Source organism: Pocillopora verrucosa, chromosome 10 (assembly GCF_036669915.1).
Source record: "Pocillopora verrucosa isolate sample1 chromosome 10, ASM3666991v2, whole genome shotgun sequence".
Lineage (NCBI taxonomy): Eukaryota > Metazoa > Cnidaria > Anthozoa > Scleractinia > Pocilloporidae > Pocillopora > Pocillopora verrucosa.
Genome location: NC_089321.1, coordinates 20,277,615 through 20,292,656, shown reverse-complemented (window position 1 = coordinate 20,292,656; position 15,042 = coordinate 20,277,615). Strand labels below are relative to the sequence as shown.

The 15,042-nt window shown below is 37.3% G+C and overlaps 1 protein-coding gene across 5 annotated transcripts; it reads right to left on the bottom strand.

Annotated features, from left to right (window-relative positions):
- Positions 1-3,024: 3,024 nt before the first annotated feature.
- Positions 3,025-13,755, bottom strand: LOC131774851 (gamma-aminobutyric acid receptor subunit beta-1-like). Of its 5 annotated transcripts, none has more exons than XM_059090934.2 (10): positions 13,624-13,755; positions 11,041-11,147; positions 8,892-8,986; positions 8,144-8,211; positions 7,382-7,602; positions 6,929-7,011; positions 6,200-6,346; positions 5,254-5,468; positions 4,976-5,122; positions 3,025-4,402 (listed from the first exon to the last, which is right to left on the bottom strand). In XM_059090934.2, the coding sequence occupies exons 2-10, from the start codon at positions 11,109-11,111 to the stop codon at positions 4,058-4,060; spliced, it is 1,392 nt and encodes a 463-aa protein (XP_058946917.2). In that variant the 5' UTR covers positions 11,112-11,147; positions 13,624-13,755; the 3' UTR covers positions 3,025-4,057. The 5 variants fall into 5 exon arrangements, with proteins under 5 accessions (XP_058946917.2, XP_058946919.2, XP_058946918.2 ...); XM_059090936.2 differs by having other exon boundaries at positions 3,025-4,399; XM_059090935.2 differs by lacking the exon at positions 13,624-13,755 and adding an exon at positions 12,238-12,331.
- Between the last annotated feature and the right edge of the window lie 1,287 nt (positions 13,756-15,042).

Sequence of the window (15,042 nt, the reverse complement as noted above, 5' to 3'; positions counted from 1 at the left end):
TTTTTTATCTTATCTCAAAATCTTGTTCAGCCTTTTCAAGGAGTCTTAAAATCCTGCATTTCTATTGAAGGTGTCGAAGTTTGGATCTCGTCCTTTTAATCAATCGACATTTGAGGTTTACTTTAAAATATTGTTTTTAACTTCGAAGTAATTAATGACTATTTAGACATCTAAGTTCGAGCTTTTAAATACAGTATGATTCGTTAATATACGTATCTTCCCGCACATTTAACTTTCAGTCTCCAGATCCCGTAAAGGAAATAAAGATAACTAAGAAGTATAGTTGCGATTTATCAGCTGAGGGCCAGTTTTGCTGGCAAGATTTAACACAAACATACCACTTGGTACCTTAAACTTGTTCCCCACTGAAACACCAGACCTGAGACCTTTCTCGCTTTTTGCCAAAGGCTTTCGTACTTGTAAATATTAATAAACTGTAAACACTGAAAAAATTTACCGTAAAGGTAATAAAAAACGGGAAATATACTTCACCTTTACTAAGGGATTATTAAGCTACCGAAGTAATTTCCTTCGCAGTTAGCGATCGCTTCTAAAATTAAGATCAGAACTTATGATCGAGGAGCCTGTAATTTCTATTGACATGCTGGGCATATGTTCGTCTATTATCTCTTTCCCACGCATTGCTTCTCGTAGCGACATTGTTCTCGAAATTCTCCGCGTAGCACTGAGAATTTGAAAGTACTCAGTGGATCAAAACTCACGTGGATTTTAAATTTTTCATGCGGCGATCATAGCGATCATATCTTGCTTTTCGCTAATAGTTTCTGAAAATGTCAACGCAATTCAGAGTCGTTTGAGGAAAATTATTACATATTCATAAATTCCTTTCCTATTCTATCAAGCCACACTTTCTCTGTTCAATAAGGCTGTGCAGCTAACAAAACAACCTTTTTAAAATTACCATCCCAATATGTAGCTGCGTTTTCCATTTTAAAAGGTTTCACAGTTGTAAGATTTGAAAAACGACATTTTGTCGCAAGCAAATTTTGTTTCGTCGTACTTTTTAAGTCAACTGCTTAGCTTTGCAAATATAAGGAATCCAAAAGCGAGCTCGGTAAAGTACTTCAACTTTAAAAATTCAGTTAAAGGTCAAAAGTTAAAAAGCATTCAGTTAAATAATTGATGAAAAAATATGTTTTTCTCTCCTCTGCTTGTTACGAATGTATAGGATTATAAAAGCATCTGTGTCGATGTTTTCATCATAGCGATTTTCTTTTCTCTGCATATGCCTCGCGAAATTAATTTGATACGTAACAATACATCTTGCAAAGATTTTGTGCATTTTCCAGTGAAGAAAGAAAACATTAATACCTTTTAAAAAGAGAAAGGACCGTTTATAAATCTCTATATGGTAATGGGGGTCTCACCGAACGAACTCAGATGACGCACCAAAAAGTTTCCATCTTTGTTATTTTGTCTACTTGAGGAAACCATACGTTGTTTATTCTTTCAGACCCTTTACGAATTCAGACAGGATAGCTTCAATATAAGACCATGGACAACCTCCCAGCTCGAGTCCTTTTATCATTAGCTATGCTTAAACCTATTCCATACCTACTGGATGCAATTGAGATAAAACAAAAAGTTCAAGAATGGATTATGACCTAAATAGATTGTCAAGGAAATTTAAGGTGATCTCACGATGATCGTTTGATAAACTTCCGCCAGGTTATTTGGTCGTCTCTAATGGCATCGTTCCAGGAGCTACTGAGCAAATTTAATTCTAGTGATCTGTATACTATCAGGTGCCAAGACGTGATGAAAACAGTTTTTAAGGCAATTCAGTTTGAAACGATGCCGAAGTACATACGTGGTCTTTTTCAAATGACAAATACTGAACGCAACCTTACGAGGATCAAGGAAACTTGTTATCCCATACGTTAACACAACCACGTATAGTCTTCATTCCTCCAGATACACTTCTGTAAACATATGGAACAAACTAACAGAGGACCTAAGGTCAATAATGTCCTTGAATGAGTTCAGAACTAAAATATGCCAAATTTCTTTCGAACATCAATGCAATTGTAACTTATTTAGATAGTAGTTAATGTACTGTATATAATATACGATTTTATTTTTATTTATTTATTTTCTGTTTTTTTCTTTCTCGGAGAAGTTAGCTGTACAGCTACTCTTGTAAATCCGAGGTGAAATAAAGGTGATGTGATGTAAAATGGTGCCAAGCACGTTCTTAATGTTTTTGTTTTCTCCCATGGCGGGGGCTTTACTTCGTGCTACTCTTATTTTCACTAGAAAGGAGAAACTTTATTCCATTTTTTACCACATTTAGCATAACGACGATGAGGTTACAAATTTTTAATAACCGCAACTAATATAGCTTAATCCATCTGCGAGAAATATGTTTAAGATTGCAAAATTTAAAGTTGAATCCTAATTCAAGGCAAAAACCCTAGTTTGTTTTTAAAGGGCTGTCAATGTAAGCTGCGATTTTTGGTTTCCAACGGCCGTTACCGAATCAAAACAGTTAAGCCGTGGTTATAATAACACCGTTCCGAGTAATGCGTTATGGAATTTCAAACATGAATTCTGTTAACTCACCTGTTTGTAACCCAGCGCTGGGCGCCATTTTTGGGTAAGGATACCCCCCATTTTTTAGTCAAGAATATTGTAGCGTCGTTACATAGTTCAACAGATTGAGTTAATTTCGCTGCAAAGTACGCGATCAGGATGCATACGAAATTAAAAGTTTGACAACTCTAGAGCCCCCTTTGTGGACTTCTTTTTGTACTTTCAGCTCTCTGAAAACTGACTGCTGTGCTATTTGTTCTCCTAAACAATGGGGAACGCATTTGTCTTGTAAATAAGATCTGTTAGAACAAGAGGCTTATGTGATTGCACTTTCGCCATAAAAAAACACTCGATACCTTTTACGGCTTTACTGATCGTACTTTTCTTTGGTCTTTATTAGCATAGAAGTTATGATACGCGTCATCGACACATCAGTAATCTAATTAATCTGGCTAATCAGTGGCACAAGAGTTTATAATCATCATATTGACAGGGGTGATTTTTAAAGAAACCCCAGGTGGACGAGACTTTTCGAAAGAGCTTAAACAATTGCGACGTCAAGCAGAGAAATCACAAAACATTATTATACAACGCCAGCATAACATCACAAATTAAAGAGAAACAAAGTAATTTAGGAAAGCGTTTAATTTGATTAAGGCTCTCGGAAAATTGGCTTTTGTTCTTCCTTACTACTGCTTGACACTTGTTAAAGCATCTTTAATCTCGAGTTATTGAAATTAGTAATGGTGATAAGACTGAGTGGAATCCAGTTCAGTCTAAAATCATAGGAGTAATAACAAAATCGGACGAACGCGCAGCGGGAGTCCGATTTGTTTATCTCGAGTATGATTGCAGACCGAATTGGACGACACCAAGTCTCATTGCCAATAAGTCATAAAAATTACACTTTACGAAGTACTGGTATTGTTCAAGGGAAACAAATTCTCCATTTTGAAGAAAGTCTCAATTTAGGAGTCTGTACACTGTTTCTATGGTGATTGAAACCAAGGTTGTGATTTGTTGATTTAAACAACAACTTTGAATGTGATTGGTACATTTAAACTATAACTTTGTATGTGATTGGTTGATTTAAACTGCAACTTTAAATATGACGAGCTTATTGAACTGTCCCATAACAAACTGTCCGATAACAACTTGGCAAGTTAATCAGGGGGAAATATGAGTTTTTTCAACCAATCGCAATCGAGGAAACTTTAATTTTTATGATTATGAGATTTACACTGTGATAAGTGATCAGAACGAAGTTCTTGAACGTCTCCTGTATTTTTGTCTGTCTGTTTAATCAGCAGGGGACGTAAAAGAACCCAGCACTTCTTACATAGAGTAGGGAATGTAGCCTCCGGTGATGTGGCCTGGATTTGTCTGTGAAATTGGGAGCGTCTGCAAACATGTGATCGGTCAGTTTCGATCCCTCGTTTAAGTTCTTTGTAGATACGGTTTTTTACATTGGCTCTTTTGCATGAGCTGGCTTAACAGTCTCCAATTAAATATAATCCATCCAGTAGCAAGCATTATACACGGCAAAAGTAAGAGGAAAAAGTCTGAAGGAATACTCATCAATGCTCAAAATAAACGTATCTGTAAGAATCCTTGCTTCGACTTGTTTAACAAATGTTTTACAGTGCATCTGTGATTTGTTGCAGGGAAGGAGAGCACCAACATCAGCATCTCTGAAAGTAGCCAAGGTGTACCCTGAAGAGTATTCGCTTGTAGCTTTCTTCAAACTACCATGAGAAAAATTGAGGTTATTCTCCTTTGTGTTGAGTAGAGTGCCATTCCTTATCCAGTCCTTCGCTTCCACATGGTCACATTTCTCATCGTTTTTCTGCTAGGATACATGAATTAATTATACTGGCTCAACAGGACGTACAGCATAAGTAATACGACAGAGTAGAACCAACAGCAGTCTATAACATAAGTGATCAATAAAAACGGCGGCTGTAAAGTGACAGAGATTCCTTTTTTTTCTCCAGCTCAGTACTAATTATTGGTCAAACTATTTTAATTTGAAGCAGCCTTTGGTTAGAAGTACTTTTGATTAAAGCTATGTACTCGTGAATAAAGTTACTTTAATTTGAAGGAGCCTTTGGGTAGAGGTGCTCGTGAATAAAGTTATGGTTGGCTGTTGTTCTTTGAACTGAGCCATACGAGAAATGTTCTATGTGACCACGCTAAGAATGAAAAAATTGATGGTTGTATTTATCTACTTTGGTTTCAAGGCTACCAATTTTTCTGTTTCACAATCTAATGTCTTTTATGGTTTTAGTTGCTTTTGTTGTCGTTTTCCATTTCTCTTAAAGACGAAATACCCTGGCATGGTGCAGAAAAGTGTCCTGTGGAAAACTAACGTGAACTTCTGCTTTACTTGTCAGTTTATTATTTATTAATTTATTTACCTTACCTGTTTTCTGGCAGTATTACGGAACTTGATACTCCTCTGCTTTTGCTTTGCTTTCAACAACAACACGACACAGTACTCGATGAGGGTCAAAAACACGAACACAAAACAGCCAATTAGATACTTGTCGCTTGATTTGACGTAACTCACCTGTAACAAGTGGAACAAACAAACTCATTACTACTCCAACATAGCAATCCTCTGATTTCAACGTTACGCCGCAAAATAAAGCAAAACTGATGCAATTGTTAATTAATTCCGATACTTTACCAGACGTGTACCTTTGGCATGGAGTTGTTCATCATGTTCAAAATGGTGACCTCCGTCAATAACGACGTAATGCCAAGAGCAACTCGGGCAGCGGTTTGCTCAAAAGGAACAACAAACCCAATCCACGATATAGCCACAATTACAGAACTTGTGCCATATATGTGACTTAAAAAGTAGCTGTAGGAACGTTTGAAGGTAAATGTCGCACATACACCCGAGAAATTTCCTGATAACAAAGACAAAGAGAACACTGCAATATTTGTAAATGAATTGGAATGACCTCAGTTGGTGTTTTAAAATTTGACCTTAGGAGTTACCCCTCGGAATGAATAGAGAGAGGGTGTACATGAACTGCCAGGTTTTTCCAGTTCCTGAAATGATTCTAGTTGGGACGAAAAGACCAGACATTCCATTTTCAAAACCAATTTTCAGCCCTAGCCGTCAAAATCCTTACCCGTTTTAAAGTTAGCTTTTGTTTTGAGGCGAAATTAATTATTTAGTTATTTAGAAATTAGTGCAGAAGGTGAGAGTTCGTGAAAATTGCCCCAAGATACAGCTTGAATGACATAATACTTGTCTTTCTCTTTTATCCATGTGAGGTTGAAAACAACAATTACATTTATTTCCTCTCTTGGTTCCTCGAAAACCACACCCGATTTAGACCATAGTATAATGCTCAAAAGTCTCTCCTCATTTTCAGACAAGAGCGATTCCAGCAAAATCGTACCGTTTGGAGTGATACATACCTATATAGCGTATTGAGGAGAATATCTGCCTTGCCCACAAGGAAATGGTCGGCCAAATTTGAGGCATTCTCTTCGCTTTTGGGATAATTTTTTTAAAAGGGATTATTGTGTTTTTCTCTAATGACAACTAGTGAAAATCACCAGACTCTAAACGTCATGTTTCTAAATACAAAAGGATAATTAGGCAAACAAGTGAAATATTGTTACTCACCAACAACGTATTTGTTCATGGTAAGCGAGAGGTTGATGTTTGTCAGGTTATAGTTCGGCATAAGGCGGAATTCAGATGGAACAAAAGACTGGCCGTCTGTTCCAGAGACTTCCCACTTATATCGAATATGTTCCGCACTATAGCCATCTTGGAGAACAAAAATAATGCAAAGGGTCTGCATAGGACAACTTTTATTATTTGTTTGTCTCTGTACCTGATATATCTCTCTATATATTCGTTTGTTTGCGTTCTTTCTTTCGATCCATCTACCTATATTTAGGCGTGTCCCAGCCTATCTCAGTCTGTCCGTTCTTAAGCGTGTCTATCAGTCAGCAGGTATGGCTGACCCCGTCAATCAGATGTCAAAAATCAAAAGTCTGGGAGTCAGATGGTCAGTAAGTATGTCTGTCAGTCAGACGGTTATTCATTCAGTTGGCCAGCCAGCAGGTTAACCTGTCAGACACTTCGTCAGCCAGTCTGTTAACTTGTCAGTCATTTACTCAGTGAGTAGGTCAGTCAGTCAATCAAAAGTGTATTAACTTGTAAATCAGTATATCAGTCAACACATCAGCATCTCTGTCAGTCAACCAGTCGTTCAGTCAGTCACAAAGTTGGTAAACAATTTAGGAATTCGCAAGCAATTATTCATGGACAGTTCCCCAAAAAATTAAATCCTCCTGTCTGTCACCGTCGTATTTTAACTATGCGTATAAAGCCAACTTAACTTACAGCTTTCCAGCACCAGCGGGCAAACTTGACTGTCCATTGGGAACTTTCGCAAATCAATGAGGCAAGCTGCTTTGATGGTTGTCCTGTTCAATAATAAAAAATTACCAACCATTAATATTTCGAATAAAAAAATAAATCCTTGTCTCTCCGAAGATTGTTGTAAGACTTTCTCATTTCGTGGTCTGATGATCTAGCACCGACCGAGAAAGCGTCAGATCCAGACTTGGATCTCTGAAATTTTGAAATTCGAGTCCTCACATCAGACTCAAAATGTTCGTTCTTTCACGCCCGTTATTTAGTCCCTTACATTTTTTCGACTCGAAGAGCTCATTGACAAATATAACTTTCTTTCTTTCTGTAATGCAAGTTCGTTCCAGACATTTAGTTATTACAACAACTTCCCATCGTCTTCACTAATAGAACGCTAGCAACAGACAGATTTGACTAAAGTACCTTGCATTGTATTTTATCACTCCTCCAGGACCTAACATAAGCATCATATTAGGAGTCGTTACTCGGTGCATGCGGCCAGTTTTCGCGTTCACAAAATATGAGTCTGGGACCCAGATCTTTTTCATGGCCCAACGGCTGCTGAGTGTGATGGTGTGATTCAGACCGTGGTCCAGTCTCTTGTCGGTCCATTGTTGTCGAAGAAATATGTCGATTGTGAAATCCTTATGGGGAAAGGAAGAAAATTCAAACTCAGCAGTTGCAAAGAACTTGATAAGAAGCGAAGATTGCGATCGAATGTCGCCACTTTTTGACGTGAGCACATTTCGCGACTTTTATGCCAAACGTGACGACTTGGTCTTTGAGCTTTTTCCTTAGGCATAAGCGAGGGCTGTTTTCCGTCATGTTGAAAAGCTATGGAATACATTCAATCAGCCCCATTGGCTACCTATTCTAAGAAAATCGCTGCAACGGAAGGTCGGTGAATTTAATCGCCGATATATCCACGCCAGCTATTAATCAGAAAGCAAAGATAAGTGGATGCAATCGCCTTTAGTCTGTGGAGCCAGTGAAAGATATCAGCCAGCTCCATGGATTGAAGTTGGGAAAAAGGATCACTTGGCCTAATGCTCTTTTAACAATGAAAACTCAATTTTTTTCTATGTTAATTGCTTTCAGATTCGTACAGCAAGAGGATTCATAAATGGATGCTAAAGAATATATTTTAACATCGGCCTCAAACTTCTTTCCAATGTAATTACGCACCATGTTGACTACATCAATTCTTTCAATTGACAAAATCCAAAACCCGACCGAAACTTCAACTGGACCTTCTGCAGAGACACAAAGATCAATAGATGTTTACATGACTTCGTGAAGAAAAGTAAAAAAGAAAAACCTTTTGGTTGCTCCTCGCCCGGTAAGCTGCTAATGAAAAGATAGGATGAAAATATGATTGAAAATGCTACTCTTTAATGCCTTTAAGTTAATCTGTATTCTTATTTTTAACCCATCGGTGTAGCTCTCCCCTAAAATTTTCAATCTATAATCTGTATTATGATTGACTGACCTCTTCAAAGTATCCAAGCTTTAGAAAAGTAGAAATTCTTGAACCGAAATACGAAAAGCAAACTTGATTCTAAAGTCAATCACGAGCTCGGGTGGTAAAAACGTGCGCAATTGACGTTCAATTACGAACAAACCTTAGACAAATTTAGCTCCTAATTTCGGAACCGGTCAGTATGTGTCACCGGGGGTGAGTGGGTGAGACGGGAGATTTTGGTTCTTTTACGATAAAATTTACCTGGTCCTCCCAAATGGCTCAGTAATATTCTTATGATCTCCTTCATTGACAGTTTTTGGCGGTCAATTTTCTATAGTTACCCTTTATACTCTGTTGACGACGACTGATTGCCACTCCGTTCCCCATGAAAAGCATGTGTCTCCTCCGACTCCACCCCCTCCCTCCGTCGGTGATAAATTTTGACTGACAACTTATAAGTTAAGATCTCACCGCCGTAATTTGGTCGAAGTCGGCCATCGTACCGAGTGCAATCCAGAAGCCTTGTCAGCAATTCTGAGATTTCCTTTCCTTTTGGCTCCTGTTTCCTGGAAGAAAGAATTTTCACTTAGTCGTAGTAGCAAATGTAGTGAATTGAATGTTAGTGGTGGGGCTACGGACCTTTCAACAATGCAATTAAATGTAATAAGATCGACATTCACCGTGGCTAAAAAAAAAAAAGGAAACAGAGTCTACGGGTCCACGGAATACGTTTACTTGTTTAAGAATAGTGGACAATCTTTCATTTCTAGTGGATTTGATAGTTTTTAGTCTGTGACAGTCTTCTTAGCTCTTTACACCCCAACATCAACATGTATCTTGTCCATCCTTCTGTTCTTCGCACATTTTCCATGGCATTGGCAGGGAGGATTTGGTGAAAAACTAGATAATTTTTTAGAGTTTTGCTAACATTTACTTAAATCACATGAACCTAATGTCACAATTTTGATTCAGCAGAGCTATATTAGTAAGAAATTAGATGCTAGTCACCCGTACAGGTCAAATTTTGATTCGGCATAGCTATAGCAGTTATAAATTGGATACTAGTCACCCTTAGAGATCAAATTCTGATTCGGCAGAGCTATGCAAGTGAGCAATTGGATGCTATAGTCACCCTCAGGACTGATAAGGATTCAGCTATAATTTAACCCTCCATTTTTAGTCTCTGGTTTTATACTGGACGAAATTCAAAACCCGACCGAGACTTCAACTGGACCTTCTGCAGAGACACAAAGATCAGCAGATTTTAACATGACTTCGTGAAGAGAAGTGAAAAAGAAAAAATTTAGGTTGCTCATTTTGGGGCCCGGTAAGATGTACAGTGAAGCGAAAGAGTAAGAGATATGATTGAAGGTGCTACTCTGAATTGTCATGAACTTTATATGTATTTTTATTTTCAATCCATCGGTGTAGCTCTCCGATGGAATAGTATGCCTTAACATGAGAAACATTTGCTTCGTTGCTGCACCTTTCCTTGAATAAACTGGAACTGAACGACAGCATTAAAAATTTATTCGAAATGTTTACTCCGCCGTTAGCCATGTAATGGAGCTCTAGAGAAACACAGGTTTCGGTTGAAATCGGAGGATTGCCTTTCCCTGTATTTCAACGTTATTCGCTTTTAGTAAACTTTTTATCTGCCTCAGGTGATCAAATGTGACGATAAATTTTTGCCCCAAAACTGGAAAACTGACTCTTCACGGACGGCACAATAACAACTGGGGGGAACTAACTCTGTAAAGACGACTTGGCAGCGAGAACGGAAACTCGTCACGATTTCCTGGTACACGGAGATCTACTTCGAGCGAGCTTATACGGACGTCAAGGATAAGACAATCTTTGGTTCCACAGTACTTTTATTCTAGGTCAGGCCAACAAGCGACATGACCTCTAGCATTCTCTAGTTTGTAATCATCAAAGCTGTACAAGGTACTTGCTTAAGAAGTAACTGGTGTGAAGTGCTATTGTTACACAAATCGTAATATTTGAATAAGGACACAAAGGAGCGGAAAAAAAGTCTCTTTGAAGTTAAACGAAAACTACTTAAATATTCCATCTGTTTCTACGACGGATAGAATCTCAAAATTAAAAAGACGGATGCAATAGACTCTATGCCATTAAAGTAGGAAACCTAGGTGCGAATTTACAGCTCTGGTATAGAAAACAATACCTATCTTAATTGCAGTAGCGCAGCTCAGGAAATAAAAAACGGAAAAGCAATGAAAAGTTTCTGCTTATTTATACAAGATTGGTTTGGAAACCATTGCATGAAAAGAAATTAGATTTACGCGTTTAAACTCAGCTGCTATCTACCATGAAAACCAATGTTTCCAGAAAGACCATCAACACTTATATTTACCTAAAAAAAACCATGTACTAGATGACAAAAGTGTCGACAACCAGGTGCATATGATGAAAGCGAGTAACAACAAAAATCTATTCAAAAGCTACTGTGGTTTTTATGGATTTTTTGATTTATTAAAATGAAAGGAATTGAAATGGTTAAATGTGAAAGTTAACGACTAAATATGTTCCGAATAACACATACGGGAAAAGTCAGTAAATTTTCCCGTAACACAAATATAGTCAAAATACAGCTTACCTCCCGACTGTTAGTAGGCACATTCGAGTAGAGCTCATGAAGGCGTACAGGATTAATATAAAGTGTTTCATTATCCTAACAGCATTTGAAGCGTCTATCCTACAAAACTAAATAGATTTTGTGATAAGTTAAATTACTATGACCTAGAGCTGTTGGTAGTGTTCAAAGGTGCGCTCTGATTTGCTACTCAAACTCTTAATATCCTTTGTTATGTATTAAATATTTTATTTCTAATGTTTTGATTGGTTCACTCAACTCCGGTTATCAACTCATATTCCGAGTCACCTCAAATGGAAATGCATTGCGCCAACTGTTACAGAGCTGAAAAAAGGCTCCAAATACCCAATCGCTCAGGATTTAATGAAATCTAATAATATAACTACAGGTTAACGCACTCAGCGAGTGAATTATTGGGATTTACCGGCATGAGTTCACTAACAATAAACGAGAGATTCAGTACCGCACGAGGCTTTGCCGGGTGCGGTATTTAAAATTTCGAGTAAATCCCGATAATTCCCGAGTAATGAGTGCGCTAGCATTTTTATTATTCAAATTGAATACACTGCACAAAGAAACACTGCGTTGAAACCACTATATACTAGGTCAGCCGAAGCCATGGTGTAATGACAGTGGTGTGTTGAATGTACACCACGATAATGACGTTACCACCCAGTATCACGTGGTACAAATCAGCCAATTGGAAAATCGGAATTCGTATATTTGATGAAACTTGAATCATGCTTATTCCATAACGCTCCCTCAAGGAAGAATTGTTAATTTTTCACCTCTGACCAACTTGCGCGCTTTGTGCCTGAAAATAATCGTTGCAGGAATTAATGAGTTAAAAGCTTTTTTTTGCTCTGAACTTTGATAAAAGACTTATCAAGGGACAATTAGCAAGTTCCAACTGGGTGAAGCCCTGCATAAATTTCAGGTCGAGGGGGATTTCAAAAGGCAGATCTATGGAGGAGGGATAACTCGACGATCTATGGGGAATAAAATTCAGAGGAAGCAGCAGAGGTATCAAAATACTCATGCCACATGAAAAGCCACTGGCAGCCTGACAAATAATAGGGAGTTTTGGTAATTGGAAAAAAAACTATTCAACATCGATGTGACTTGTATGTGCCTGCATGAATATTGCATGGAAAACTCACTTTCAACAAAAACATGAATGTACAAATAAAGACCACTTACTTTAAAGTTTGTTTTCTTAGTGTTTCATATGCAATTTCGTTGCAACCATCGAAAGAAAAGTTTCGAACGACATCGAACTAACGCCCAACCTCACAACCTTTCCTTTATGTTCAATTTCGTTACATTGTTCAACACTCAATCTAAACTATATAAACCATTTCATGACAACCAGTTATCTCCGATTCACATAACATGTTTCGTCGGCGAATTTCGTCAAAGTTTTGAAATTATTTCAAATAATTTGACAGGGGTCCAGTCCAAGCACATCGAAAGCTAGCGTTTTCTTAGCGAATAGGCATTGCGTGTTTGAACTTCTGTTTTGCTATGATCAATTAAAAGTCAATTTTTGTTTTCATTTCAGTTAGTTTAAGAACAAGTTGGAAGCATTCTTATAAAAAATATTTGTCAACATTACGAGTGATCTTGTGATGTATATAATGTTTTGTGTACTTAAGTCATACAATGAAAAAATATAGCTCAGCTGCTTCATCAATATATTTTTTACCCGCCAAAGGTAATCGGCAGTGTGCCACAACTGGATGGCATAAAAAAAAAGATAATGTGAAATGAAAAATATCTATGTTTCCAAACTGTGTTTCAAACTGTTTTTAGGCGTCCTACCGCTTCTGATATAAGAATACTTCATTTAACAAGGTAGTGCACAATATTCTCAGTCGTAAGAAGTCACTGACATCACGAAATTATTTAGTCGTTTATCGACGTAAAGAAAACTTCTTTCATATTGACAGAGACTACAGAAATTTTCAGCTCTGTGCATGAAGAATGGAAACAAGAAAAGACTGGAAGTACTTAAGAAGCGGAAAGGAACAAGTATAGAAGAGATTTTTTCGGATTTCAATCGACAAAACATTTCGAGATATGAGAGTAGTAATTAAATCGCCGTTACAGTGGGGAGTTATTAAGTCTGCCAAAGAAAACAAAAATCATCCAATCCTTTCCAAGTGAAGATGAAGGACCTAGTTGTAATCCCATTCCAGCAGAGAAGATGATGTCGAATGGAGATGAGGTAGATTAATTTCAAACCAAGGCAAACCTCCTTACAACGTTATCAACAATCAAACATGAAACGCACCACAGGCGATAAAAGACTCCGCGCTGTCAAATATTTTAATATTTTTTTTGTTAATTAAAAACTAAAAGCGCCTGCACGAAACACTTCATCGCCATCTTTAGTTCTAATTTTTCCCACGATATAAACGCATTTTCATTAACAACTCTCATGTGAGCAGTACGAATATTTTATGTGTCTAATGATAAAAATGTGTTAAAATCATTTCGTTCAGGTTAACTATAAACATTCTACCGACAAAGATCTTTGTCCAAAAGCTTTCCTCAAAAAGAAATTATGTAGAAGCAGATACTTACTGTATTGTAGATTTAACTTTTAACGAACAGCTTCAGTGTTACTGATATTTCTCTTTTTATTTATCGAACCACTGAACGCAGCCATTCCTTGACAGCGCCTGTTTTGTACGCTTCGCTAATGCTCGTAAGCTTTCAGTTGAAATGCATTCTGGCTTTTCAGTGGGTAAGTATTTCAGCTAATGTCAAACAGTTTCATAAATTATGCACACTCTATCTTGGCATCTTTCTGTCAAGAAAAACGATAATATTTTGAAAAGATTATGGCATCTTTTGTTTGTGTTTACCCTGGGGAAGTTTGATCGAGCAAAATGATATTAAAAATTCAGTGCGGCGATTATTGAAAAGTTTTTCAACTTTTTACATGAAGTTTTTTGTTATTATTTCAAGGCTGTTAAAAAAAGAATATGGAATACCCCACTCATTTCTTTGCAACATTTCCAAGGAACTTTATCAAGACGGTAACAGACTGAGGGGAGGTGCCGTGGCTTTCAAAAGATTTTTTTAGTTGCTATAAGATCATTCGTCATGAACGTAGTATGCTTTTTATTGCTTGGCTGTTTTTTTTTCTCTCTTTCTTTTTCATTTCGTTCGTGAGATGAAGGTGCAAAATGCTCGCTCTCAGAAGTGCATCGTCAAAAGCGGTGATTATTCATGCCCCAGGTTATGGTGTGGGATATTCATGAGGTGAAAAACAGTTTGAACAGTTTTCACTTAGTCACCTTGTGAGAGGTTTATTTATGAACTCCCAGTCATACATTAGCTCAAGCCATCTGAAGACCTACTCTGAAACAACAGGCATGTACCTGAACGCATAAAAGCCCCCGCTAAGATGGAGGAGATTGCCTTAAAAGAAGAGGTCCATCATAACTACTGGTAGAAACTGAACAGTAAATGACAAATGACGGTTCAAAATAATGTCACAAGGAGAGGATAGAAAAATCAGAATTAACAGATTTAAGAGTTGGTTGCCGAAGAAAAGCCTGCCAAAAAGGTTAGCAAGAGGGCGATTTATCTTCTCGCGTTTTTTGTGTTGATTTAAAGCTAAAACAACTGCAAAAGTGCTTTTGCTTTTTTAATTGCAGTAACTTAAAAATCCAAAAAAGAAAAACTAACAAACTCCCTAGGTGTGGCGATATCTTAGTGTTTTATTCTCTGCTGATCAATCAATTTTAGCTCCTTGTTGATCAAATGTTATATTTGATTTCCTTTGTTTTGTTTTGAGTGTAGAAAAAAAATACATATATATATATATATATATTTTTTTTTTAAATTATCTGTGCTGATACATATGTCGGTAGGAACGCACCTCTCGAAAAATTGTGATTTCATGCACCTGGGTCTTGTTGATCAAAGGGTGGCCATAGCGCTATCCAACGGATAAATCGTTATCCTGCGGATAAGTGTTAATAAAACATACTG

Excerpts from the sequence above, each read along its gene's own strand:
- LOC131774851 (XM_059090934.2), bottom strand. The coding sequence starts at position 11,111 with ATGAAACACTTTATATTAATCCTGTACGCCTTCATGAGCTCTACTCGA. Across the intron at positions 5,469-6,199 it reads CATGAACAAATACGTTGTTG|GAAATTTCTCGGGTGTATGT; the intron begins GTGAGTAACAAT and ends CTTTGTTATCAG. Across the intron at positions 4,403-4,975 it reads GTAATACTGCCAGAAAACAG|CAGAAAAACGATGAGAAATG; the intron begins GTAAGGTAAATA and ends CATGTATCCTAG.